General features: G+C 38.0%; 1 protein-coding gene across 7 annotated transcripts; it reads right to left on the reverse strand.

Annotated features, from left to right (window-relative positions):
* PRPF4B (pre-mRNA processing factor 4B) lies at positions 1-25658 on the reverse strand. 7 transcript variants are annotated; one of them, XM_042806670.1, is made up of 19 exons: positions 25552-25658; positions 20950-22143; positions 17401-17574; positions 16981-17136; positions 16180-16261; positions 14389-14599; positions 11850-11923; positions 10305-10395; positions 9796-9943; positions 8414-8551; positions 7045-7198; positions 5964-6078; positions 5302-5453; positions 4736-4822; positions 3255-4036; positions 2696-2741; positions 2087-2170; positions 1222-1267; positions 1-185 (listed from the first exon to the last, which is right to left on the reverse strand). In XM_042806670.1, exons 1-15 carry the CDS (start codon positions 25587-25589, stop codon positions 3833-3835), a joined length of 3018 nt encoding a protein of 1005 aa, XP_042662604.1. In that variant the 5' UTR covers positions 25590-25658; the 3' UTR covers positions 1-185; positions 1222-1267; positions 2087-2170; positions 2696-2741; positions 3255-3832. The 7 variants fall into 7 exon arrangements, with proteins under 7 accessions (XP_042662604.1, XP_032847845.2, XP_042662601.1 ...); XM_032991954.2 differs by having other exon boundaries at positions 2087-3389; positions 3759-4036; XM_042806667.1 differs by having other exon boundaries at positions 1-1267; positions 2087-2172.
* Between the last annotated feature and the right edge of the window lie 17 nt (positions 25659-25675).

Below are 25675 nucleotides of genomic sequence, written 5' to 3' on the forward strand. Positions count from 1 at the left end.
TAAGTTTTAAGCGTACTTTATTAATTTCAAGCAACTGCCACTTCCCAACATCTTCCACCCGAGTTACAATTTTACACACACTGTAGCAGATGGTTCTATCTCCAGCAGTATCACAGACTGGTCTGCCTTCTGTTTACGGGTCAATATACACATAAAGCTTCTTCAGAGGTTTAATGCCACTTACCCTATGTATGGAGATAAAGTATTATTAAAAAGGTTTTTTAAAGGAATCATTATATTCTATCAAAAGGTCTTAAGCAGTTTTTAATTTTTAAATTATAGTAGTATGCACCAAGGTAATAAAAACACATTCTAACTGCATAGGGCTGGCATCTTGATTTTTTCTGAACGCTTGGCAATCTAAGCACGTTAAATGTGAAGCTCCTTGTCACCATGAAGGAGGAGGAAACAGAAATTAGCACAGCAGATTGAGCCAAACTTTCTGCGTGTAGCCCCTCAGGTGAAGATACAAATTACACCTTCGCAAAGAGGAGGACAAGATAAATTATCCTCCCTCTTAGATCAGCTCAGAAACGGTTCTACACCAACACTCCCTCGCACAGCTGCTCCGTTTGCACTGAGCTGCGGCTGCTGGAATGCAGCTCACTGCAGGGGTGCTACCTCTCCTCAGAGCTACTGGGACAGGTACTGCCTCCCACTGGAGAGGTTCCGTAACCCTGTCAAAAAGTCCTCAACTCCAGAGGCTGCTGAAGCCAGAGCTAGAGGTGTCCTGTTGTTGCCAACAAGAAGCACTGGACGGCGGACTGAAATCCACCTGTCCCGAGGGGCCCCTGTCAGCTGGTCTCTGCATCAACAATCAGATCTGACAGAATCAAAATAAACAACGAACCTGCTGAAGTTACATCTGCTTAAGTATTTACTGGTTAACACACACGTATTTTAACCAAATACAACGGCAGATTTTTTCCTAAATTTCATAGGTTTTGTACTGATCTTTCTATCATTTTAAGAAAACTGCATCTGAACAGTAATGCTTATTTACCTACATTTAATCACAGTAAAAAAAAAAAAAAAAATATCTCTTCAACCAGAAATGAAAGAGACACGTCTATGTAACAAATTCTAATACAGTAAGTATGTTTCAGGAATTAATCAGTACTGCAGCAGTGATAATCAATTCTAAATTGGAATGCTGGAAACCAAAAGATTAAGACAGAACTACACGAAGAGTATTTTTCATATCTTTTATAGGACAGAAACCTTTGTTCATGTCTTCTGGTAGCCATCATCTTCTTTTGAGCTGCACCTACAACACAAAGAACAAGTAAACGAGCAACTTTATGCTTCTCCAGAATAGCTTAAAACAGTTCTGTAGGCATTAAGGGGCATCTTTTCTACTGCTTTGTTTCTGTATCACCAACTCATTTCATTGTTCTATATTCCTACTTTAAGGATAAAGTACAAAGCAACAGAAAGAATAGGCTATTACTACATCTGTGTAAAATTGCCCTCAGAAGTGCTGCCTAGGTTGTAAAAGTGCAAGTTACTTTCTGTATTTAACTATCAAGTAACTAGGATTTCATTAAAGCTTTTTTTTTTTATTATCTCCTGTATGAACAAGATACCTTAATATGTGGAAATAAGGAGAGATTATTTTTTTATTAAGATTTTTTACAATATAAATTGCGAAGAGACAGGTTGAAGGTTCCAAATAGGCATACAAAACCACCCATCTCCTGCTTGTTTTCGTAGTTAGTTCATTACATCTCCTCGGTGGGGTATTCCCCACCAGCAGAATGACTGCTTTGTGTCATTTTTCCATTCTTGAGTGCACTAAGAGTGCATGACTGTTGCCATTATGTACCTAGATGGATACAAAAACCCTTCTTAGTTCAAAGAAGTATTATAAAGTATGTGAAACCAGTGGGGTTTTCACAGCTTGTCAGAATATATTAATAAAAATGAAGAGCTGAACCTCTTAACATTGTCAAAGAGAACACTAAAGCAGCAGTATGGACCTGAAAAGTTTGATTCTGTTTTCCTCACCCTGTATAACCAACTCAAATGTTTCAAGCTCTTTTAACTTGTTGCTAAATGTTTATCTACACATGCTGTCAGAAATAACCTTGTTAGGAAGGTGAAGTTGGTGTCTCAGCAAATCAGACCCATGGAGTAGGCGTTGAGTGGCCTGTGACTCGCTTTCCTTTTTCTCTTTCAGCACCATCAAAAGGAAAAGTGAGAAAAACAGCACAAACATTAGTTAAAGCCTGAATTTAATCCCATGTCCTATAGGAATAATTTCATTACAATGAAAGCAGACAGACAGTATCTGTAGGGTTTTTTGCTTTGCTTTTGTTTAAGCAGTGATAATTATATATCTAATTAACATAGCCTACAGCTCTCCCAAAGATCATAATGTTTAATAATCCCTTTAATTAAATGATTAATAGGAAATGCAGGGGTGGTTCTTATGAATTACCTGATTTACCATCACTGAAGACAGATTCTTTTAAAAATGGCTACAAATGCCTTGTTCACAAAAGACTTTATTATCTAATGATGCATACTGAAAACATACAGAAATCTGCATGGTCCACTTTACATGCAGCAGAACAATCTTCACTTTACAATAAGTAAGTGTCAACTGTTTTATGCAAGAGACAACACTTTAAAGTCACATTTCTTAAAGAAAAGCTTCATTTACAAAAGAAATAAAAGGTAAAGAAGCAATTACCGCTTTTAAAAAGCAGCTGCTTTGTTCAAGAGTGGAAGGTTTATGCCTGTATTGAAAGACAACATGATCACAAATAATGAAAACAATGAACAAATGAAACACTTTTAGCATAAAGCAGTACACTTTCAAAATGACATACAAATAGTTAAAAATTTCCTTATGTTGTCTATCTATCCTTTAGATATAAGGTCTTTCGAATGAGATCCCAACATATGTAATTACTAAATGAAAACTCTTCTGTAAGTATTGGTTCTATGTCATAGTGAACTGTATTTAACAAAATGTATACAAAGTCTATAGCAAGTTGATTAAAAAAATTAAAGTAATAAGAAACAGTACACTGAAGGCGCTCTATCCATCAAGTGCGCACTCTCAAGGTTTTAAATGTGATGAACAGAACAGAAGTTGTAACTATGCCACGGTTGCAATGCCAGAAAATAAAACAGGATCATTTATCAAACATGCAGGGAATTCTGCCACAACGCTATTGTCTCTCATTTGTCAGTTGTTCCAGTAAAATAACAGCTTAAACACCGGTGATGTTGATGGGTTAGCTTACCTTCAGTGTACTGAAAGTTGTACACAACCTGCTTTAAAAGAGGAGACCATCCCTGCGGGCAGGCTCAAGAAGGAACAGACCCCCTTCGGCACTGACTACACCAAGGGCATGCTGCTGTGGCCTGCACACACACACCTAGGAAAATGTGAATATAAACAGCATTTATGCTGGCCATTTTTTAAAGACAAAAATGAAGCCAAGTCTGCTAAAAACAAATCAACCACCCAGTATTACTGCTCTTTTTTTTTTTTTTCTTTTTTTTTTTTTCTTTTTTATAACAGATGCTTTTTTTCTTTTTATAATATATACGAACTGCAACCATATACATTAGCATTGTACTTCTGTGCAGTCTTGGCAATTAAAACAGTTCTACAGTGAAAATTTTCACATAAGACACAAAACAGAATTACTCTAACATTTCTAAAAGAAATATCAGCCTTGATGTTAATTCAAATGTATCATTTCTTCCTCAACTTTGCAGGGGAAATATTTATGTTTATATACATTAATAACTGCTGTGAAATTTCTTCAGTCTTTGTATCTTAATTACTCAAACCCTTTGAACTTCTTCATCTGGTTTAAATTTTTTCCTGGATGAAGGCGTGCTGCAGAGCCTGGTTGATGCTAATCCGTTTAGCTGGGTCTAACATTAGAATCTGGTCCAACAAGTCCTTTAGCTGGTGTACTTTTTTACGCTGGTCTTCCGGGAGTCGTTGGCACCCAATCAAGTCTGCTAACAGGTCCTTGGTTGGATTAATGGTGCTCATAACAGTAACTTTCTCCTACAAATACAAAAAACGGCAACCTTGTAGAGCGGAAGTAACGCACAAAAGCCCTATCCCTCTCACAGAAACTTCAGCAGCAACTTTTCCGCAGGGTTCTCTCACACCTGACCAGCAACGCCCCTCCGCATCATCCGGCCTCCGAACTCCTCACGCAGGCACGGGGGAAGAGTGGAAGTAACGTGGCCAGGGGTAGGCCAGGCTGCATCTTGCGCCAACAGCAGGTGCGTACCTGAACCTAACATCCCAGCGCACCGAGACCATCAAAATCCCACGTGGAAAGTTCCCATGTCCGCCCCCGAATTCTGTGTTGCTTGATAAATACGCTATGCTAAAATGATACAGAAAGTCACAGTGACCTTCTACAGCACAAGCACATCGTACTGAAGTCGGACACCCTTCTCTAAAGTAGAGGCAGAATTTCTTTTATTAGTGATTTAAGGATAATTATGTGGAGATACTCTGTACACCTACCAAGATTAAACTTAAGAGTTCTCTTAAACGCGTTCCTAAACCACAGGAAAAAAATCTGTTGGCCGTTTGTAACTATGTAAGCTGTCCATTGTGCTGCAAAAGGACATTCTAATAGTTTATAAAAATGCAATTTTTGATTAAGATGTCAAGATACGTTTGAAAGACCGTAATAGTAGGAAAGCTTGGGAAAAAACCAATAGGTTAGTTGACACATAAAGGACTTACCCTTTCTGTCACTTTATCTACTTCTATATACATAAAGTTGAGATTTTGATCAAAGTGCTGATCTTTGAACACACCTTTTCGAATCATCTGGAAAACGAGGGAGAGGCAAATGTTTCAGGCAAGTTCTCAGTCTCTTACAGCTTCCACAATTAGCATCAATGTCTACTAACTTATTGGAACATGAATAATTTAATACTAATGAAAAATATATCAAAAGAACAGTAAGAAATGTCTAGATTGAATACAAGAAAAATAACAGTTCAAACCAGTTGAAAAAGAACACAGGATCTTCCATTGACTTACGTATTTTTTTCAGGTCAGTGCTTAGAAGGTTTCTGCTTTCACTTTATACTTAGTCTATGAAAAAGAAGCTGTATACTTTCACTTCATAAGATTTTAAATCAATATAAATTATACAGTCAGAGCGATGCCTGATATTTACTTGCTGTTAAGAGAAGATGTATATGATAAGAAACAGAATTCAGGGAGAAAAAAGAAAGTGTGTTCTAACGTTCATTACAGCAGTTTCAGAAATTAATTAGAAATCATACACTTATTTTTCTTACCTTGTTTGGCATCTTTCCTTTGAGATCCATGGCTAGTTTCAACATATGGTTATTGGTTTTGCCAGGAAAGAGTATTTTTCCTGTATAAAGTTCATATAATGTGCAGCCTACAGACCACATATCTATACCATAGTCATAGATTTTTCCTATAACTGAAACAGAGCAATTTCAGTTAATTCCATAAAGGCAGTCTTAAACGATGTAATATCACAAAAAACAGACAGATGAAAAAATTCTGATATGTAAACTGTATTGGTGCTCCTTCTCTTAGGAATATGAAGTCACCATAAAAGAAGGATGCAAACCTTTCAACTTTTACAGTATCCCTACTTTAGAAAGGGAGGTTTTTACCTAATGCCCAAACCAATTAGCACAAATTAAGTTAGTAAAAAACAAGAAGTCAGAACAATACCTCCAAATTAAAACATAACTATAACCAAGCAGAATGACTGCTCCCTGTCCTCACTGAGCTGACCACCAACATACATGAGGAGTCACACAAGCATGCTTTCAAAGTCTGAATTTTTGACTGTCATCATATTTCCAGAGTGATGTTTTGCTAAGACCAAACAGAGAGTAAATTCAAGTCAAATTCTCATTTGCTAGTACTGGTGTATCCTGCTACTGCTCATGGTACGTGTAGCCAACCCAAATGTACTTACTGATTTCTGGAGCTCGATAAAATCTACTAACTAGATATGGTGTGATGTCATTATCTGCAACATGCGAAGCTGATCCGAAATCGCAAAGCTTTAATATCGTTTTAGACTCATTCACCTGAAAGTTAAACATAAATGTCCATTAGCACTATTTGTAGACAGACTCGCCAGTAGCACGGTGGAAGTGACAATACGTTTAAGTCAGAGATTAAGAAAAACATTCAGCCTTTAAATTGGAAGTTCTTCCCATATTTCAATCTTTCCTCTCTGTATTCTAAAGAAACTGTAAAATTTTATTAAATTGAAAGTGACAGTTCGTGTCTTCAGATCCTACAAAATACACAAAAGGTCAGTTTCACATACTCTTCCCTTACCAAACTATCCTTGGTGGACCTGGATTTCATTCCAGATACTGAAACTGTATTGCTTTAGTCTTCCAACTCTAGTATCCAGAGTACCACTCATAAAACAGCATTATTATTCACTTATCTCACACTCACATAATAAATTTTACTGCTGTGATGGCAAGAACATTTTAAATAAAATACAAATCTGAGTTTGTTACAGGGATGACCACCAAGAAAACCAAAGGAAACGTGTTTGATTCCTCTGATGTCGCTCTCGCGCCCTGCTAACCAGAATGTTTAATGGAAACAAAAGAGAAAAAAGGCATTAAGGACTTTTCCCCATTATCTGATTCAATAAACAAAATCTCCATCCAGACTCAGATAACCTACTTCCATTTTGCAGAAAGCGAGAACATTTTTCAGCTACTGATGGAAAAACTCCTGAGATTTCTCCTAAGAAAGGATACTGTCTGTCTTTGGAAGATCTGCTTTCTATAAAGATACAAGTGGATGCATGTTGGTTTGAGAAAGACTGTACTAAATAAAAGTTTTTATTTAGATGCCATATTATATTTCTTACTTCCTATTTGTACCATGATAGCATTCTATATCAAAATGTGAACCCTCAACATTTTCAGTTAATTTTGACTTGACCTAAACTAACAGAATATTAATTTCAAAAATTTAGTTTTACACTATAGACTGTGCAAAGTAAGTTTCAATTATTTATTACTTACCAAAATATTATCTGGTTTAATATCTGCATGTAAGATATTGCATCTTTTAAGAAGTTTTAAAGCCAGGAACAACTGCTGGCTGTAGGAACGCACAGCTTTAATATGGAGTCCAACATCTTTCCCATACTTCTTCAACACCTCTCGTAAATTCATACTGTTAAGAGAAAGGAGAAATAAAAAAAAAAAAAAAGAACTTAAAAACATTGTGGCCTCCTAAACTGTAAGACAAACTTGAGCAAGCTGCTTGGCTTTAGACATTTTTGGAGAAAATCGGCATTCAGCTTAACATAAGTAACGCTCTGTTAGCTCCAGCAAGGAAAGAAAAATGCTGGTCAATCAGATCTGTCCTATACTGTATAATAACTAGACTGGACTTACTTAGTCCAGAACGCATTTTTAATCAAGATCAGTTTGAGAGGATTTATTTGCACATGAACAGCATTTTCTCAACAACTGCAAAGCCTTTGTAATCATTTTCTTCAGAAATAAATAAATATGTAAGTATGCAAAAGATACAAGTTGAGGAACAGATTTTTTTGTGACTGAAAGCAGCAGATAAAAAGACCACAATTCCAGGACAAAAAAAAAAATCACTGGATATAAATAATGTGCAAGTGTGTTATAAAGAGACAGTTCAGCACAAGAAAATAATTCGTTGTATGCCGTTCTAAGGAAAGCATAATAGTAATTTCATAAAATTTGCATTGCTTCAGCATATTACTTATCTTCACCTCAAATACAGCGACAATTAAAACATGACATAGACAGAAAATTTAGGCTATGAACAACTGGAGCTTCTCAGCAGGAATGGGAACTAATGCAGTTAATATATCCAGATCTACCATAAAACAGTGTCTACAATTAGCCTGTCAATAGAGCTTAATTATTTAAAGAAAAAGTGAGCATACAAAGAAAACCCTAGAACAATTTTATTCCCTAGACTGTTGTGAATGTTTTCTTCATAGAATATACAGCATTTTCTGAACCTCTCTGGGAATGCATTCTTAATCCAAACCCTTAAAATAAAGAATTACAAAAACTACTAAAAATATTGTCACACACCCCACACCCCACCCCCCACCCCCCGCAAAATTAAGATCTGGTGAGATGTCCATCTCTAATAATATATTATTTTGTTTCAAATATCGTCCAGGCAGAAGGTTCACAATGTGGCTTTAAGTAAATCAGAAATAGTACAGTAGTGTGTGGATTTGTGCTTCCAGGTAATTTTTTTTTTTTTTTAATTTTCTTGTATTCTTAAATCTCGGCAATAGACAAGGTATCGAATCAGTAGCCAAAACCAGAAAGGTAAAGATCACTCAACAGTATTTTACTTTTTACAGAGAACCCCATACATTTGTCATCTTACCTGAGTGGCTCAAATACCAGACAGAGATGTTGTTTATGGTAGAAATGCCTGAACAACCGTAGACAATGAAACTTGTCATCAGGATCTGCATCATTGAGCTTCTTCAAAAATTCCAGTTCTTTTAAGCCAGTTTTTTGCCTGAAAACAAAGAAATGTGATTATAAAACAAAATCAGTGAAATTCTAATACTTTTTTTAAATCTAGACGTTCACTTGCACAGTTTTAATTATCCAGAAATGAGAAGTGTCTTGTCATTACTTAATGTACCACGGCTTCAGAAAAACCAACAGTGGTTTGCAGTCAGTGTCTACACATTGGTTAAGTTTATTTAACTCTCTGATCTTCACTGTGCCTTTGTAACCTACTCATCCTTTCCTCCTCCCTCCCAGTTGCATGTAAAGCTAAAATTAATCTCCTCCTGTAACACTACACTTTAGTTTCAAACAACACTTGAGAAGTTTACTGTTTTTTAAAAAAAAGTACTTAACCACATACATTAATAAAAAAAGCCTTAAGCTAAATGGACTGTAGAGTCAAGTACACACCCAATCTGATTATCTACACAACATTCCAAAATGAAATGGCTTGTCACCCCCTCCCCTCTCTTTTTCTTAAAAACTTTTCTAGATACCTATTTATATAACTCAAAATAATCCAGTTATACACACAGAAATCAATATTTAAAACTTCCAAGGTAAAAAACATGGAAAAGATTTGCATTTAAGTTGTCTTTAGTGGAAGAGGACATAATATATGACTGTAGAAATACTGCAACAGATATTGAAAATTAATGTCATAGACAAGTCCTCACATAATGTAGTTTAATAGATCATACTTGTTAACCTGCACTCATTCTGACAGACCTATTTTTTTCCTTTTATTTCAACAGGGAGAGTCCCATCCCTTTCTATATATCCTATATACATGCCGAGACATTGTATATACAAAACCAATTAGTGTACAGAGGTCTTTTTGTGAGTTGCAGATGATCTATTAGGATCCAACCCATAGCCTGCCAAACCGATTTGGTCCAACAAAAGAAAATCTTTACAGTTCACGACTCCTGTTTCAGAAATGCTAGGGCTGGGCAGGCCTCCTAATTAACTGCAACCTTGCTTCTTGCTACCACTGTTCCCTGCAGTTTTGCAAATGAGAAAGTGCCTGATGAAAATGCAAGTACCCTTCTCCTGCGATAGCTGTAAAGAAGTGTGGATACATAGTCCTCAAGCGCTTCCCATTATCTGGCTCATATTAGCAGAAAAGGCAGGAATCACAGCTGTAATCTGTTACTTCACTTGAAACAAAGGGAGATTCAAATCACATCATGAAAACTTCCAACCGTTACATATGCTTTATTATTATTAAACAAAAACATTACTTACATAAGTTCATTGTTCCTGATGATTTTAACCGCTACTTCTTGGTTTGCTCTTGCCATGTCCCTGGCTCGCACTACGTTACTGAAGACTCCCTGACCAGTGTAACCATAGACATTGTAACGTTTATCTAGAACTTCACCTATATTAACACCTGAAGGATAAAATCAAGCAATTTCAAGTTATGAGGGATGTAAACAATTGAACTTTTTATGAAAAATAAACCATTCTGTGTAATTCAGAAAAACAGGATAATCACTTCATTTCACTGTACAATGTTTTATATCCCCTAGCTTTGTGGAACTTACGGGGAACAAACTGATTCTGTAAGTCTGGAGTCTCTTCATAAGGGAGGTTAAAACCTGCCTGCCCATTTCATCCATGACATTGCACACTCAGTGAGGGCACGGTGGTACGTTTACATTACAATAACGTTTCAGTACTTCTACATGAGAATCTTTTCCATTCAGCACCCTCATGCTAGCTCTCCTTGCAAAGCAACAAACACAACTTACGGTAATAGCCTTCTGCATCAGTCCAGTTATCCCTGAGATTGGGGTTTTCTTTGAAGTCTTTTCCAAACCCAGCAGCCCTTAGACGAGCACTCTGAAATAAAAAGATAAGTAACAGCTTTGCTTGTGTGATCTGTTTTACCTTGACGTTTACTAACCAAAAAGCCCTTTTTTCCTACTGAAACACTGTTCCTCTCCACAGTACACACACACTTATCTTGCAGGAGAGAGAAACTACTGAACACAAAATGCTATCTACGTACCAGTATGTAAGGACTGATGCAAGGAAAGAGGATGAGAACAACCAAAAGTATTATTAAAACATAAACGGGCAAAGTTTCACTTATTACCCACAAAGAACTTATACAAGTCATGTTAGAATGCACATTTTGGACCATCTGAATACAACTGTTTACTTACAATAGGTTTGGAGTAAAAAAGCTTCGTAATTTATGAAGAAAATATAACTGTTTAAGCCTTGAATTTCTGTTCATTCAGTGCCGCTTCACAGATTTCATACTATTAGACTTACGATCATAAAATTACTACAACTGCTGTTGACATCTCTTAACAGATTTGGCAATATATTATCACAAAATTAAATCTATGAGTAGTAAAGAATATCTTCAAATGAACAACAGTTTCTGGAAGGGGGAATTGCTCACTTACAAGACATATAAATCCCTACTAGTAACTTCAAAATTTTTAAAAACACACCTCCCTCACACTATCTTTCAAGTATTTATATTTTTCCAGGTCAAGGGGATTTTGATTTTTAAAAATTTTATTACCACCAGTGTTACTGGTGTGACACCACGGGAGCCTTTTTTCACCAATACTTCTGTCGTAACTAATACATTATAAATGCCATAAACCAAAATTAACTGGAGAATTTTTAAGAAAATTGTTGCATTGACTCATTTCTCAGTGATCTGCATGAGCAACAACAAGGTAAATTTACAGAAAATGGCAAGGAAGGTCTCAAAACTAGTCACTGGACTGCCAATCCTTACAGGCCACTTCAGCACATTTAGAGAAAAGCTGCTGGAATAGAGCAAAAGAAAACCAAGAAATATATCTCTTCATCAAAAAAAAAAAACCCACCCCACCAAACCAACCACCAGATTACTCCAACACAGCATCATTAGCAAATTAAAATATCTTACACAGACACTTTGTAATTAACCATACATGAGCCTCTGAAAAAAGCACATACTTAGAACAGCTCAGTATGGTAACATTAATGTAAAGTTTAACTTATAAAGAGGCTTGTCACCATGTGCCATTACAGGCCCTATTCAAACAGGAGGTGAATTCCCAGTTGCTTACTCTGGTGAAAGTCTCACTAATTTCAGCAGGTTTTCTTTGACTGAAAGACTAATTAAGAACTACTTTGCCTTGGCTGATCAAAAGATTCAGAACATACTATCCACTCAGTTACACATGCTTTTACAAATCAAAGTTCCCACAAACCTCAAGTGACAGAAGCTCTCTAACAAAAATCAAGCAAAAAAAAATTCATACGTTTCATCTCCAAGAATTACCTACATCAAAGTAAGCAGCGAACATATCATCTGATTCTGTGAACATATCAGGAGCTAGCAGTTTCTTCTGAGCTGAACCTTAAAATGAAATTTAGATTACTCAACATGAAAAAGATGACAAACTAATAACTTTGTTACCAGTATAATTCATGACTTTGTATCTTTACAACACAACCTAAGATCAGTATGTTGGCAAACAGGTAGCTCTACTAACGTTTCTAGCAAATACCATTTTACATTCTAGAAATACAAAACTCAGATTGGTTAAGTTCTTCAAAGCACTCAAAAATGTGTATCTCCTTGAAAAATTAAGTATAATAGCTTTCAAATAATTCACACAGCAGAAAGAAAAAAGTACATACTTACATGATCCCTACAGATAATAACTATATATATGTATAAAAAGAAATACAAAATGACTGTGTGTGTGTGTATATATATAGATTTAAAAATACAGACAAGTTTTCAATATACAAGTTCAGGGTTTTCTGCTAATCACAAGGTATTTTACTGAAAAGCAAAGTTGTGAAGCTGAGAAGTTGTTTCTTTGGAAAATGTTTTCTTCAACCCTGTTGAAAAGCAGCTCATGTGTAGCTTTTAGTCAAAGGCAATGTTAACGATTATGTTTAAGAGAAACATTTTTAATATGGGCAAGATTATCCCTTTCTCACCTTTTAATCATCTTTAAAGTCCCAAAGACATTTTACTTGGTTGATAAGATAAAAGCAAAGAAATATAAATTAAGTACACGTTAGTGAAAGCAAGTAAACTTCAAACTATTTCATAACACACATTATGGTAGCATCCCTGCATGACACAGTAAATCACAGACACTCCCTTTAGGGTAATAAGCAATGGATTAAAATAAGCAGTGAACCTCAGATGCTCCAGGTCTCGTGATGCATATAGCCAAGCACTTTCATACAAAACTAGAACTGAAATTGTCTGACAGCATCAAAAACTCTCATCCATCATGCTGACACCGTTGTTTCGACATACAGACCCGTCACCTGACACTATGGGGAGACAAGTTACACCTCTGTTTCACGATGTAGACCCTTCTAGCAAATTTTCTTTTTAGTTCCAGATACTTACACTTGCACTGGGTTACAATGAGTTATTAACTAGTTTCTTAGCAACTTACTATCCTGGACCTGTACAAGGTCAGGATATGAATAAAAAAATGGCTCTTAGAAAGAAAGATGATCCACTGCTTCCATCTGTTGTTATAGCCACCTTCAAACCAGAATCCTACCAATCTATGAAAATTCCCAGATTTGAGCATAACTGAACTATTTTTAAAAACAAATCTTTTTCATATCTTAGAAATGTCTATGTACTGAACAGTTATATTTTCATGTACTTTAGTGGACAAAATTAGAAAGCAGTACATACCTCAACGAAAATGGAAAAGGGTATTGTCTGTTACACATATGAAGACCAAGTCTAAATTTGAGGTATGCAAATAAGGAAAAAGTGCCTAAGACAGTTCTTTCCACCTACATTGCAGGGGAATGGTCTGAAAACATACTGCTCAAGGGAACCCCAGGACAAAGTACAGAGCAGTACACCAGTCCCAAAGAGATGCAGCTTTATTACTTCAAAGAGAAGCAACCACTAGAAGATAGCATATTTAGCCCTCAAGGATACAACTAGCACATGACGTGAAATACAAGCTAACTGTCCAATATATCCTGAGGGGTTGGGCAGGTTTCACAGCCCTTGTTAAACAGTGTGCTGTTGCAATTAAACTGTAAAGAGAAATTGAAGTAGTTAAAACTAGCTCAAATATGACCACACAGCAAATAGACACACCTTTGCCTACTTGGAAGATGTACAGGAATCCACTTCCAAATGACAAACAAAACAAAACAAAGCAGATTGTCATTATTACAGGGTGCACTGGGAGATGCTCTATGTTCTTTTTGCCACAGCAGGCAGGTTTTATATCAAGTTGTATCTGATTTCAGTATTGCTGTACAATACATTATGTGCAGAGAGGAAGAGGAGGAAATAGCCATTTCTTCAAGAAGTTATGCCACCAAAATGGATTCACTAGCAATGACTTTCAAAAGCCTTAATCATTCTAAATGACTAGACCCACCTATATTCTTCTGGCACAGTGGCTTTGACTAAAAAAAAAAGCGATAAAAGGGGCATGGTTCCTAACCCACTCCGAAATAAAGACTAGGACTATATTAAGCTTCTAAGAAAACAACATGCATAAGTGAAAAGAAAAATCTGGAAGTTAAAAAGGGTGATTCTTAGCTATAAAGACAGACATCATAATTTCCTCTTACGAATATATAGCACAGATTGTGTTAAGACTGAACAGAAATATAGAGAACATGTTCGATTCATATCATCCTCCTTAACGAGCGAGCTTTACTTTAATGTTATAAGTACCATAATAATCATGGAAACACTCTCAAATTCTGTCTGAAAAGTCAATTTACTTCCAAGGCTGGAAGTATATAAGGCAACTAAGCAAAATGTCTGAGCTTTCATAAATTGCATTATAAAGTGAGATTTCAGATTCTTACCATTGTTCTGTTCAACTGTCATGAGGTTGTGCTTGGCTTTCACTGACGCCTCAAACGTGTCCACATTTTCCCGTTCGTACTCCTTAACATCAGCAGCTACTCTTTCTAGGATGTCGTCTGGTGAATTTGAGCGACTACGCGTGCTACTTTGAGGACTGCTTGGTTCAGATGGTACAGATATATTACTGTCTTCTGTCTGGCCTTTGTATTTCTAAAAAGAAATTTAATTATTAATCTCACCATCACAGTTTATCACAATTAAAACATTTTTATACTCGCCCTTTCAATAGTTTGTGTTAAACCTTAATCTTTGCTTTCATAATCACCTATACCTCTAAAGGCAACAGATTATGTGCATAATGGGATAGCACTTTTGACAACTCATTTTGCCACACGCACCACAGCCCAGGCCATAAAATAAGACTGAAAAATTAATCTGTGTTCTTTAGGCTTTTACATTTCTGTAAAAAGTGATTTTTATTGAAGATTAACTACTCTGTTGTGCGTGACAAAATGTCAGTAGCGATAGATTTACTACTAAATCATTCTGGCACACAAGTATTGAAATAAAGTCTTTCAGGAAAAATTAACGATTTTGGATCTTACATACTATAATCTTTCTCATTTTTATTACTGTTATGGTACAGAAAAGTGATTTTTAAATTCAGGCTTTTTATTTGAATTGCAAATCCCGTTTATTCATTCTTTTTGAAAAATTTCAGATATATTATAAAAGTTCAAGACAACACCTTTACAAATTTTTTTTCTTTAATGTAAGTAGTATGAAATTATGCAAATGTCACTTCCTCTCCCAAAAGATAAACATCAAAATTAATAAATGGTGATACCACTCAGTTATCAAGGTTGAACTATTCGATAATACAAGCAGAGGTTTGCCATTTAGGGAATGAAACTCTGGAATTTGCTTCTGGACATAGACCAACAACAGGCGTAACCGGCCTTTAAAAATAATTTACTTTATACGGTTTTGCTCAGTCACAGTTCTGAGGGATTTTACAATGGGGTTTGCATAAAAGTCAAATGGTGAACAGTATTTTTAGTGCCACTTAAAATAAGCAGCACATTATAACTGGTGTTCTTATACCTAGATATTAAGTAAATATGCTGCAGTGTTTTGCCTACTATTTATCTAACAGTGTGCCAAATCCCAACTTTAAAAAAAGACACCTGACTTGTGCTGTAGAATCACATCCCTTTTGGCCACAGCTCCCTTTCAGGGGTCTGAGTTACGTATTACCTGTCACCACTGTAACTTTCTTACCAGGAATAAGTAGTTCATGGGAACTCACATATGTAACTAAATACACTATCTACATTCGTGAAGGGGGAACCCATGTCAGTGGCTTTATGAAGTTTTGGAAATGGAGAAGGACAGCTTCTACTTGAAGAGAACTGACCAGTTAGGTTATAACTGATAGGTAACTTAATGCTATATTGATGTTATGATATCAACGATACAGCTACAAAGAAGACCTACAGATTAGGATAATTGAAGAACATTTTTAACATGTAGTAGGACTGCCAGAAAATTTCTAACTAGCACATAAATGACTCACAGAAGAGTCACTTCAGTCTTAAAAGTGATGCTGCTGCAATGGAATTATAAAGCTTAACTGCAACTAACATTCACAATAAATGAATTGGAAAGAATATAGTAATAGTATTTACTATCATAATGTAGTAATAGGACAATAGCCTTCCTTTATCACAACATCTTACATGAAAAACAAAATTAGTTTCTGTAACCCACATGATAATATAACCACGTACCTGAACAATTGCTTGCCTCTGTAATCTTCTTTGTCTTATCTCTGCTTCTTCATCCTCTTCTTCCAAGTCAAAGTCTTCAAGACTATAAAAATTGAATTATTGTTTATACAACATCATAAATGTAAGATTATCTACTGAATTTTATCAAATGCAGTTCTCTGGTGTAGAAAGCACACAATATATTAAACAATAGCTGTTCAGCTGACAGCAAAGGTGTATTAAATCCCAGTGTGTATATTTACATCTCCTTACAGAGAAAACTTCTCTTTTGGTATCCCTTTGGGACTTTGTGTATTTCATTTTTAACTGCAACCCATTAACAATAACTGTTTTTAAAGAGAAATACCAAACAAAAAAACTTGTTGATTTTCATTCCAGCATCACTCTTCCGAAGAATGTATACTCTTGTGCAATTTGATAAAGTAGGTATTTAGCAAATCTAAAAACAATTTGCAGGTAGCAATTAATCCTTTCAGCTATTACAGTTTTTCCTCAAGCAATAAGCCTGAGGAAACAGACCAAATATTTTCACAAGATACCGATCAAGCTGAATTTAGAAACGTAACAATATCTCATCCCCTCAGGTCTGACCACTAGCCGACATGTCTTGATATTTCTTGCATACTCCAAAGTTTTCCAGATCACCCCAAAAGTAATTTGACAAGATCACAAGTACTAAAACAGTTAAGGTTTTAGGTGAGAACTCAAAAAATGTATTGTGAAGATAAATGTCAGTTCATTCTCAGTATCAGTGGATATGTATTTTTAGATAATCAGTGCAAGTTAGAAATTAATCCTTACTTTTCATCTGACGAAGACTCCTGTTCAGCTTTCATACCCTCAGACAGACTACCTTTAAATTTGTCTTCTTTAACTTTGCTTCTGCTCCTACGTCTATGGCCACCACGTGACCTGGACCTCCTCCGAAGGCGAGATCTACTTCTTCGACCTCTATCCCTGGTAACAGTGAAAGGGGTTTGGGTTTTGATCAGGTTTGGTTTTTTGAAGAAAAGGAGGAAAATCTATTCATAAAACATAAAGATACATAATGACTCCATATAATAAAATGAATTAATTAATGGAGGACAAAATTTTTTCAACTATGCTAGCACATATAAATGTGAACAAAAAAATGCATTGTCTTTTTACACATAAAGATAGAAACCTTTATTCTTTTAGTAATATTTTACAAAATGTATTTAAAATGCAGCGTGTCTTTACCTCCTCCGAGGAGACCTACTCCGCCTTCTTGGAGATCGGCTGCGTCGAAGGGGTGAACGAGACCTCCTTCTGATGGGGGACCGAGACCTCCTTCTGGACGGGGACCATCTACTGGGTGGGCTAACATCTTTTGATCTTTCACGTCTAGACAAAATATCATCTCTGGTCCGCGTTCTTAAAACAGAAGAAGAGAATGGTAGTAAAATCAGGAGCAAGCTGAAAACAAAAATCACAATTTCCTCTAGAAGCTCACTTTAAAATCTTACTGCAGGTGAGGGACCACCAGATGGGCTTCTGAGGGAGGGACGGGTAAGTACGCTGCAGAGCTGGCTGCCCTTCCTGCGTGTGTCTCCCCACCCCGGGGAAATACGTGCCCATACATGGGTCTAGTTCAGGGCGACTCTGGAAATGAAGCTTGTTAATTACTACCACAAAGCTCAGAGAGGTTTTAAAACAAAGCTTATGTTTAGGGCTTACACAAATAGTGGCCTGTTTTTGTGTTTACCAGAAACATTATTTAAACAATAAATACAACCCAGAAACTGTTTCTTGAGAATTTTCTCAGCAACTTTACAACACAGTATTGAAATTTAGGACCATGCCACTCCACAGCAATTACTTCAATGTCTATTTCAATTTGGGCACTAGATCTGGACAGCTTCAACATTTCACACATTCTAATACAGCAGCTGAAAACTAAAATTCTCAATGAACTTGTAAACTAACCCTTCTCAAATTAAAAAATAACTCAAGTTTGACACTATATACTATTCCAAATGTGTTCATTCTTGTCTACACAGATTCACAACTATTCAAGAAAAAAAAATCCTTGATGAGACAACTACATTAAAAAGCTTAATTGCATTCCATGACAGCAAGACTTCAATGAAAAACTGGACAGGATTGAAGTTAAAAATATTTAAAAATTATTCTAATGAGGCTGCAACAGACCTTCTTGGAAAATATTTCCACACCATTGTTCAAAGAAAATGTTGCCACTCTATTTCTCCCCTCCCCCCCCCCCCCCCCCCCCCTTTTTTTTTTAAATCAAATTGGGACAAGTTATTGTAGGTGTTATATCTCATCAATGAACAAAATCTCTTGGGTCTGAAAGACTAATTTACCCATTCTGTAATAGTTTTTTGTTTGTTTTGAGACTGCTATATCAGCTTCAGTTACCTTAACCACGTATAATGACCAGGCATACATAACTGATGCAAAATAGTAAGCAGTGGGACAGAAGACAAATTTATGCACATGCAGAAGTACTAGCAGTTTCTACAAGAAATTACTGTAGACTCAAATGCTGGAATAGGCTGATCCCATTAACCCACTTAATTTATATTATATTCTCATGAACAGTATTACAAAAAAAGTCACAGGATGAACTGACAGTTCCAGGTTTCCTGGCTAACAAAGTGGTTTTGCTGCCAAAAGAGCTGTTTTTAAAAAAAAAAAAATAAAAAAAAAAAAAAAAAAATCACTCCAGGATCACAGGTATGAGCTAAAAAGTAGAAGCTGACTAAAAATTCATAGTAACATCGTACAATGAGTAACTTCAGTCAAAGACTGGAGAAGTATCTTACGTGGTTTGAACATGGGAAACAAGCTTGAAAAATAAAATTACTGGGAATATTAGGTTAGAACTGTTTGTTAAAGCTCCTGAAATTCTCTGGCAGCCTCAGTAATAACAGGTAGTTAAAACTTCAACATAGTTGGAGTTCGTTCAGGATGTCCCATAAAGAAAGATTATTCCTGCTGACTCGAAAACGCTTCCAGCAGAAAATACTTCTTGGTAGTCCCCCACTCGCATGCTGCTCATCGTGGTGTTACAAAAGTATGAATTTGATAGCAAAATTCTAGACACACGCATCCCTTGAAATAATGTCTAGACAACTAATTCAAACTGACTACAATTCAAGCTGTCATGAGAAATGAAAATTGAAAGATGCAAAATACTAAGGAAGAAAAGTCAGGTACTACCACAGAATGGTTTGGGTTGGAAGGGACCCTAAAGATCATCCAGTCCCAGCCCCCTGCCACAGGCAGGGACACCTTCCACCAGCCCAGGTTGCTCCAAGCCCTGTCCAACCTGGCCTTGAACCCTTCCAGGGAGGGGGCAGCCACAGCTTCTCTGAGCACCCTGGGCCAGTGTCTCACCAGAGGCTTCTCTTCTCCAAGCTGAACAACCCCAACTCTCTCAGCCTGGCCTCATCAGGGAGGTTCTCCAGACCCCAATCATCTTCGTGGCCTCCTCAGGAGCCGCTCCAACAGGTCCATGCCCTTCTTAGGCTGGGGGACCCAGAGCTGGACACAGGACTCCAGGTGGGGTCATGCTGATACATTCCTGATTCACCAGAAAGCAGTCAGATAAACTGCTAGCGCTTACAATACTTGCTTAATCTGGTTAACACCACTGGGGCCATCCTCCAAAGTACCTGCTGTATTGCTAAGCAGTAGTACAGACGAATAAGCTGATAATGCGTCTGTAGCAGATACGCCATGCTTGCAACCAGAGTAACCTTCAGTGATGCAGCCAGAAAGACTTTCACATTTATTACGTGCTTATTTACTGAGCTAGATCTTTGTGGTTCCAATGCACAATTTTAAATTAAGAACAAAGAAGTATGAATTCTCGAATGGGTGGAGCTAAACCCCATGATAAAAAGTTTTAAATTATTCATTATACAAAAGTAATGCTGAACTCCTCTGCCTGCCGAGCTTCTTACATTTAATTAATTAGCTTCCAAAAATGTATATACTTATATTGTTGTCTGCTTGGGAACTTACTATCCAGACCTTAACAGCTTCAGAGAAGGATATGCAAGTAATTGTTGTCTCACAGTTTATATTACATTTCAAGGTAACTGCTTTCATAGGCTAAATTGTCTTTTTTAAAAAATGCCAAGACTAAAAATACATTACAAAGATTTTAGTCTTTCTCCTTCAAGTGTATGCAAAATATGGTAAAGATACACTACAGACCAATAACAAAGCAGTACTACCATGCCTCTAGCAAATGAAAAATATGTTTAAGAAAAAAATGACTGGGAGAAGGACATCTTGATATAAAAGATTTTCGTACATTCACACATGCTGGCTCTATCAGGGTTTTTTCTGAGGGGGAAAAGGGGTTAATTACCCACTTTTAGCCAACACTGATATTTAAGAGTGAAAGGGACTCTCACTCCACAGAAATTCTTGAAAGCAACAGAACTATTAACTAAGAAACAAAATAGAAGCCGAATTCTGAATCCGAGCATGTGACAAAAAGGAGAACCTGAGCTACAAAACTTTTTCCCACTAATGGTGTGAGCAGCAAATAACTCAGGACTTTAACAACCAAAGCTGAATTTGCATGTCTGACAGCTGGGGGGAGTATTTTTAAAAAACTGAATAGATACAAAGTAAGCTCATAATATAATGCCCAACCTGATTACCTTTCTTAATAGCTCTCTTCAGAATAAAACAAAGAGATGAACACCAAACTAGAAGACAGTTCATCCTGTAATGCATTTCTGCAATGGTTCATTGCCATCTTTAAGTTACCTGGGAGAGGAAAGACGCCTCCTTTCTGATTCTCTTCTTTTCCTTTCTGCAGACCTACTCCTCACTCTTCTAACCGGAGACCGGGTTCGAGAGGGGGATTTACTCTGTTTAGATCTACGATCATTAAAGAGAGGGGATCTGCTTCTTCTTGACTTTTCACGTTGTTTGGGAGATAAGCTTCTTCCTTTTGGGCTACGGCCAGGTCGTCTAGGGGACCTGTTTTCTTTCCCTGAAGAAGCATCTTTTGAAGGAGATTTAATTGGCTTTTTTTCTTTGTCAGTCTCTGATCTCCTAGGTTTTCTATCTTTGGACCGTGATCTTCTATCTTTGGATTTGCTTCGTAGTTCTGTTGGAGATTTAGATTTTCTGCCACGATCTCTGCTTTTGTTTTCATTTACAACCGGAGACTTCCTGCGATCTCTTGATTTACTTTTATCATCAGCCTTATTTCTGTCCTCTGGGGGAGACTTAGACTTTCTGTTTTTCTCCTGAGATCGCCTTTTAAGCATTGGAGACCTAGATTTCCTTGTCTGATCTTGAGACTTACTTCTCTTATAAGGGCTTTTGGATTTCCTCCTCTCTTTTGACTTGCTTCTAGTTGTCTTCTCTTTGATTCCATCAACTCCTAGCTTGCCTTTCTTTTTGTCAGATCTGTGCCTAGTCCTTTCTTTTGATTCACTCTTACTTCCTTTCTTGGAACTAGTTTTATTGTCCACAGGTTCTAATTTCCCCTTAGTGTTTGACTTAGCTGTAGGTCTCGTTCCATTTCGCACTTTTTCATTGATCTCCCCCTCTTCTTCAGATCCTGACTCATAACCTTGTAATATTAAACCCATCCCAGACTGCACTTTTCCTTCCATTAATTCATTTTCAAGTTCAGCTTTCAATAATGCTCTTTGTTTCTCCAAGTCTTCCAGAGGAGCTAAAAAATCAATTTTAGTTCTTTTAGCTGGTCCATCTTCTTTGTCAGAGGTATCAGCTACCTCTTTCCGTTTATGTTTCTTATGTTTGTGTCTGTGTTTATGTTTTTTGTCCTTATCTTCTTCTGAAGAATGTTTATGTTTCTTATGTTTACTTCGGTGTTTGTGTTTCTTTTTTTTGTGTCGGCTGTGTTTGTTCTGAGGTTGGTCTGCCTCTGATACTTCGCCATTTTCTTCATTTACACTTCTCTCAGATGCATCAGCATCTTCAACCCTGCAAAAAATAAAAACTACAGATCAGTACTATCAACTCACTGCAGTATTTAATCCTGTGTTGACAGTCTTTTTTACAATAGAAACTAACTGACATTTAATGACCTACCTTTGGGAGAATTAAAAATGTACGACTAATGTAACTAAGTTAGGATAGCAGATACACTTCCTCATGAACAGAGAGCTATGACTGCAAAAGAAATACTATGGAAGGAAGCTACAGCAAATGCATTAACAAAACAAAACGTGTGGGTGAAATCAATGCTTATGCTTTTAGGTTCAATACTTACAATATCTGTTAACAGTAGACAAAAGTGCTGCATATTTATGCATCCTGTCAGTTCATCATCTATCTTACCGCTGCTCCAGCCTGATGCCTAGCCCAAGCCTTTTTAAAGTATTTTCAAATGGCAGAACACAGTTGTGCTCCAAAGATCAAAACTTATTTCAAGGGATGACACTGACCACTTAATGAAATCATCTTGCAAAATCTCACAGAGTTGACTGAAATTTCTTTCTGTAAGTGCATGCACCCGTTTGAAAATCAAAAGCTGTTCTTATCATGCATTTATATTATTTATGCAACACAGGGCACACCACTAAGGAACAGGATAAATTAAGTAAGTCTAATATCAGAAAAGCTTTCTGATAGTATACAGCAGACTACCAGCTTCCCAAGAAAAAAGCGGTAATCTTCAAACCTGTCAAATGGCATTGGCCAAAAGGCAGAAAATAAGCCTACAGTAGGTTATCAAAACAATAAAGTGCTTAGTTTCCTCCGGGAAGAAAAAAAATAATTTCAATTAGCTAATCACAGCAACCAGCAATGTAAACAGTGAACTTCAAAAATTTTAAAATTCAGTCCTGATGTTATACACTTACTTATATCACCTTCCTTAGACGCTGAAACTGGCTTACCAGTAGGTTTTTTACAGTGTTTAGCAAGTATCTCCTGATCTCCTTCAGAACATCACTTAAGTTACAGTCTGTGGCAAGACAAACATTTGCCTTTTGAAATATGTTGCTAAATATTATAGATACCAGAGTTCACCTTTCTACAAATTCATCCCACCTAAACTACAGTTTCGGAATTTACTAGCTAACACTTTAGTAACTTAAATATAGCTCTTTCTGTATCCCGAGCCTCATTCACTGAAAAGAAATTCCCTAACCACGATGGGTAGGAACGGTGGGGGAATGCACATAGAAATGTAGAAATATCTTCCGACCTCTACTAGTTTCATAAGAGAGTTGTTTCTGAAGAATATGATCAATGATCCAATAGAAAAAACATATCAGAGGTATTCTAAGTCAGGCCTAAAGGATGGCATTTCACTATAAATTCTATTAGTGTCTTCCTAATTAAGGATAAGATCTTCAAACAGTGTGGCTACTGATTCTCTCCTGCTTGAGTTAATGCAAATTCTAGAACTGGTAAATAATCTGGACTTTTCTGCCACATACACTAAAATTATTTGCTAAAACCATTAACACTTTATTGCTCTGAGATTAGAAACTTCCTAAGGGAACAGACTGTTTTAGTTAACAATATGCAATATTCAGACATAAGTCAGAACGCTGTATGGTTTTCTTCAACATTTTTACCACTACTTCGGCTTACTCAAAGCACACAGAAAGAAGGGTGTTTTTATTAATGGCTTCTTCCTGACACTCCACACCATTACAACAGAATATCAGAAAGGTGACGAACCACCCTAAAATGAGTTTGGTCTACGTTGCATTTAGCACAAAAGACACAAAAAAGAAAGAAAAAGTATTAGAAGTTTTTCAACTTGGATTTTCAATCACTCCAGACAGCTAACACAACTGCCAGCTTTCTTTGCATTTGTACCTCAACTATGAAATTATATTCACTTCATTACTCTGCATGAAATATTTCAGAGTTTCTTCATGTACAGGAATCTGTTTATTTCCAATAATTCCTTCAAAACATGGATAAACTTTTACGTCATTTAAATGCTTCAGAGGTGTAATGACATGGATGAGAAACCTTTTAAGAAGATGGCTTCACAGAGGAACCATGACATGACCTTGTTACAGCCCCACTTTTCCTTACTTTTGAATTCAAGAAGAACGATAGGAAGTTCATGAAGATTTGTCAAAAGATTTCAGCTACATTTGGGCTTCCTGTCATCAGTTTTTACCTTACTACTCTTAGTTAGGTTTCTCTATATACACTACTAAACTCTCTTCTGTATGTGTTTTATACAGTTCACGTGTACTTCCACTGCTTTTCCTCACCTGTTTTCTACTCTAAAGATTAACTAATAAAAAAAACAACCCTCAAATCACAACTTTTTAAGGCAGAAAAAAAATACATAAAGCAGTTTATATGGCTAAAATACTTATGTAGTGAAAAGGAGCAATAAAGCGAGTAGGTTGTCAACTCTGAGCAAAAGTTCTGGAGAAGAAAGCGTTCACGAGCTCGTGAGCGTTGACAAACCTAAATCTCACGACGCTAACCGGGGTGCCAGGGAAACGCACCCCGGGAGCCCCGCTCCGGCGGAGAGGCGGCAGTTCGCTCTTCGCTTCCCACCGGGAGCCGGGAGTTGCCAGTCATTTCGAGGGCTGAAAGGAGGGGCTGGCGGCAACAAATCGTGTTTTTTCGCTTCCACCAGGCACAACGGCACTTTTTTTTTTTTTTTTTTTTTTTTTTTTTTATAACGCGAGAGCGCCCCGGCGGGCACTCGGGGGAGGGGGGCTCGCCGCCGCCGCGGCGGCAGGCGGAGGGGCTCGCACCGAGGCACCCGCTGGCCCGGCTCCGGCCCCAGAACCGCGGTGGCGGCGTCGGATCCCGGGGAGCTCCGGGCCCGGTTTTGCTTCAGGGGTGCCCAAGCGCCGCCAGGCACCCACCCGGAGCGGGGGGGTGGGGGGGCAGCGGCCTCAAAACCACGCCGAGGAAGGGCATAACACCCCCCTTCACCCACACCACCCGCCCGCTTCCTGCCGCCGCAGGCCCGCTTCCCCGGTGAGGGGCGGCGGGAACGGGGCGGGAGGAGCCGCCCCCCCCGAGGCGGGAAGGCGCACGCGGAACTGAGGACACGCGCCTGCAGGTCCCGGCTCCGCTTCCCCTCCCCCCGCCCCCCCTTCCTCCTCCTCCTCCTCCTCCCGCGCGCCCTTCCCCGTCCCCCTCACCGCCGGGAGGCCCCGTCCTTCCCCCCCTCCCCTCCCCGCCCCGGTGAGCGGCAGGGCGGCCCCTACAGCAACCCGGAGCGGCCGCTTCCCCCCCCCCCCCACATCTCCTTCGCCACCTCCACCCGGTGCCGTTTCTCCGTCCTTCCCGCTTCCCCCCGCCCCGCCGCCTCATCCCGCGCTTTATCCCTCCGCCTCCCTCCCCCCAACCCCGGAGGCGCCATGGCGAGAGGGAGCCTCCCAGCCAGTCTCTTACTCGGGCGCTCGCAGCTCGGGTTCCGCCGCGGCGGCCATTTTGAACTTCCAAACTCCTTCGCTGCCGCTGAGGGAGACGCGGGGCCGCGGCGCACGCGCGCGCGGAGGCGCGGGGGGAGGGAGGG

The sequence above is a fragment of the Tyto alba genome, unplaced genomic scaffold (genome assembly GCF_018691265.1).
Source record: "Tyto alba isolate M040663 unplaced genomic scaffold, T.alba_DEE_v4.0 Super-Scaffold_48, whole genome shotgun sequence".
NCBI lineage: Eukaryota > Metazoa > Chordata > Aves > Strigiformes > Tytonidae > Tyto > Tyto alba.

Bases quoted from the DNA above. Each gene is read 5' to 3' on its own strand.
- PRPF4B (XM_032991954.2), bottom strand. From the start codon at position 25,589: ATGGCCGCCGCGGCGGAACCCGAGCTGCGAGCGCCCGA. The intron at 14,600-16,179 runs GTACGTGGTTAT...ATTTCTTTTTAG, and splicing joins AGAGGCAAGCAATTGTTCAG to AAATACAAAGGCCAGACAGA. The intron at 5,454-5,963 runs GTAAGTACATTT...GCTCTGTTTCAG, and splicing joins TTATCGAGCTCCAGAAATCA to TTATAGGAAAAATCTATGAC.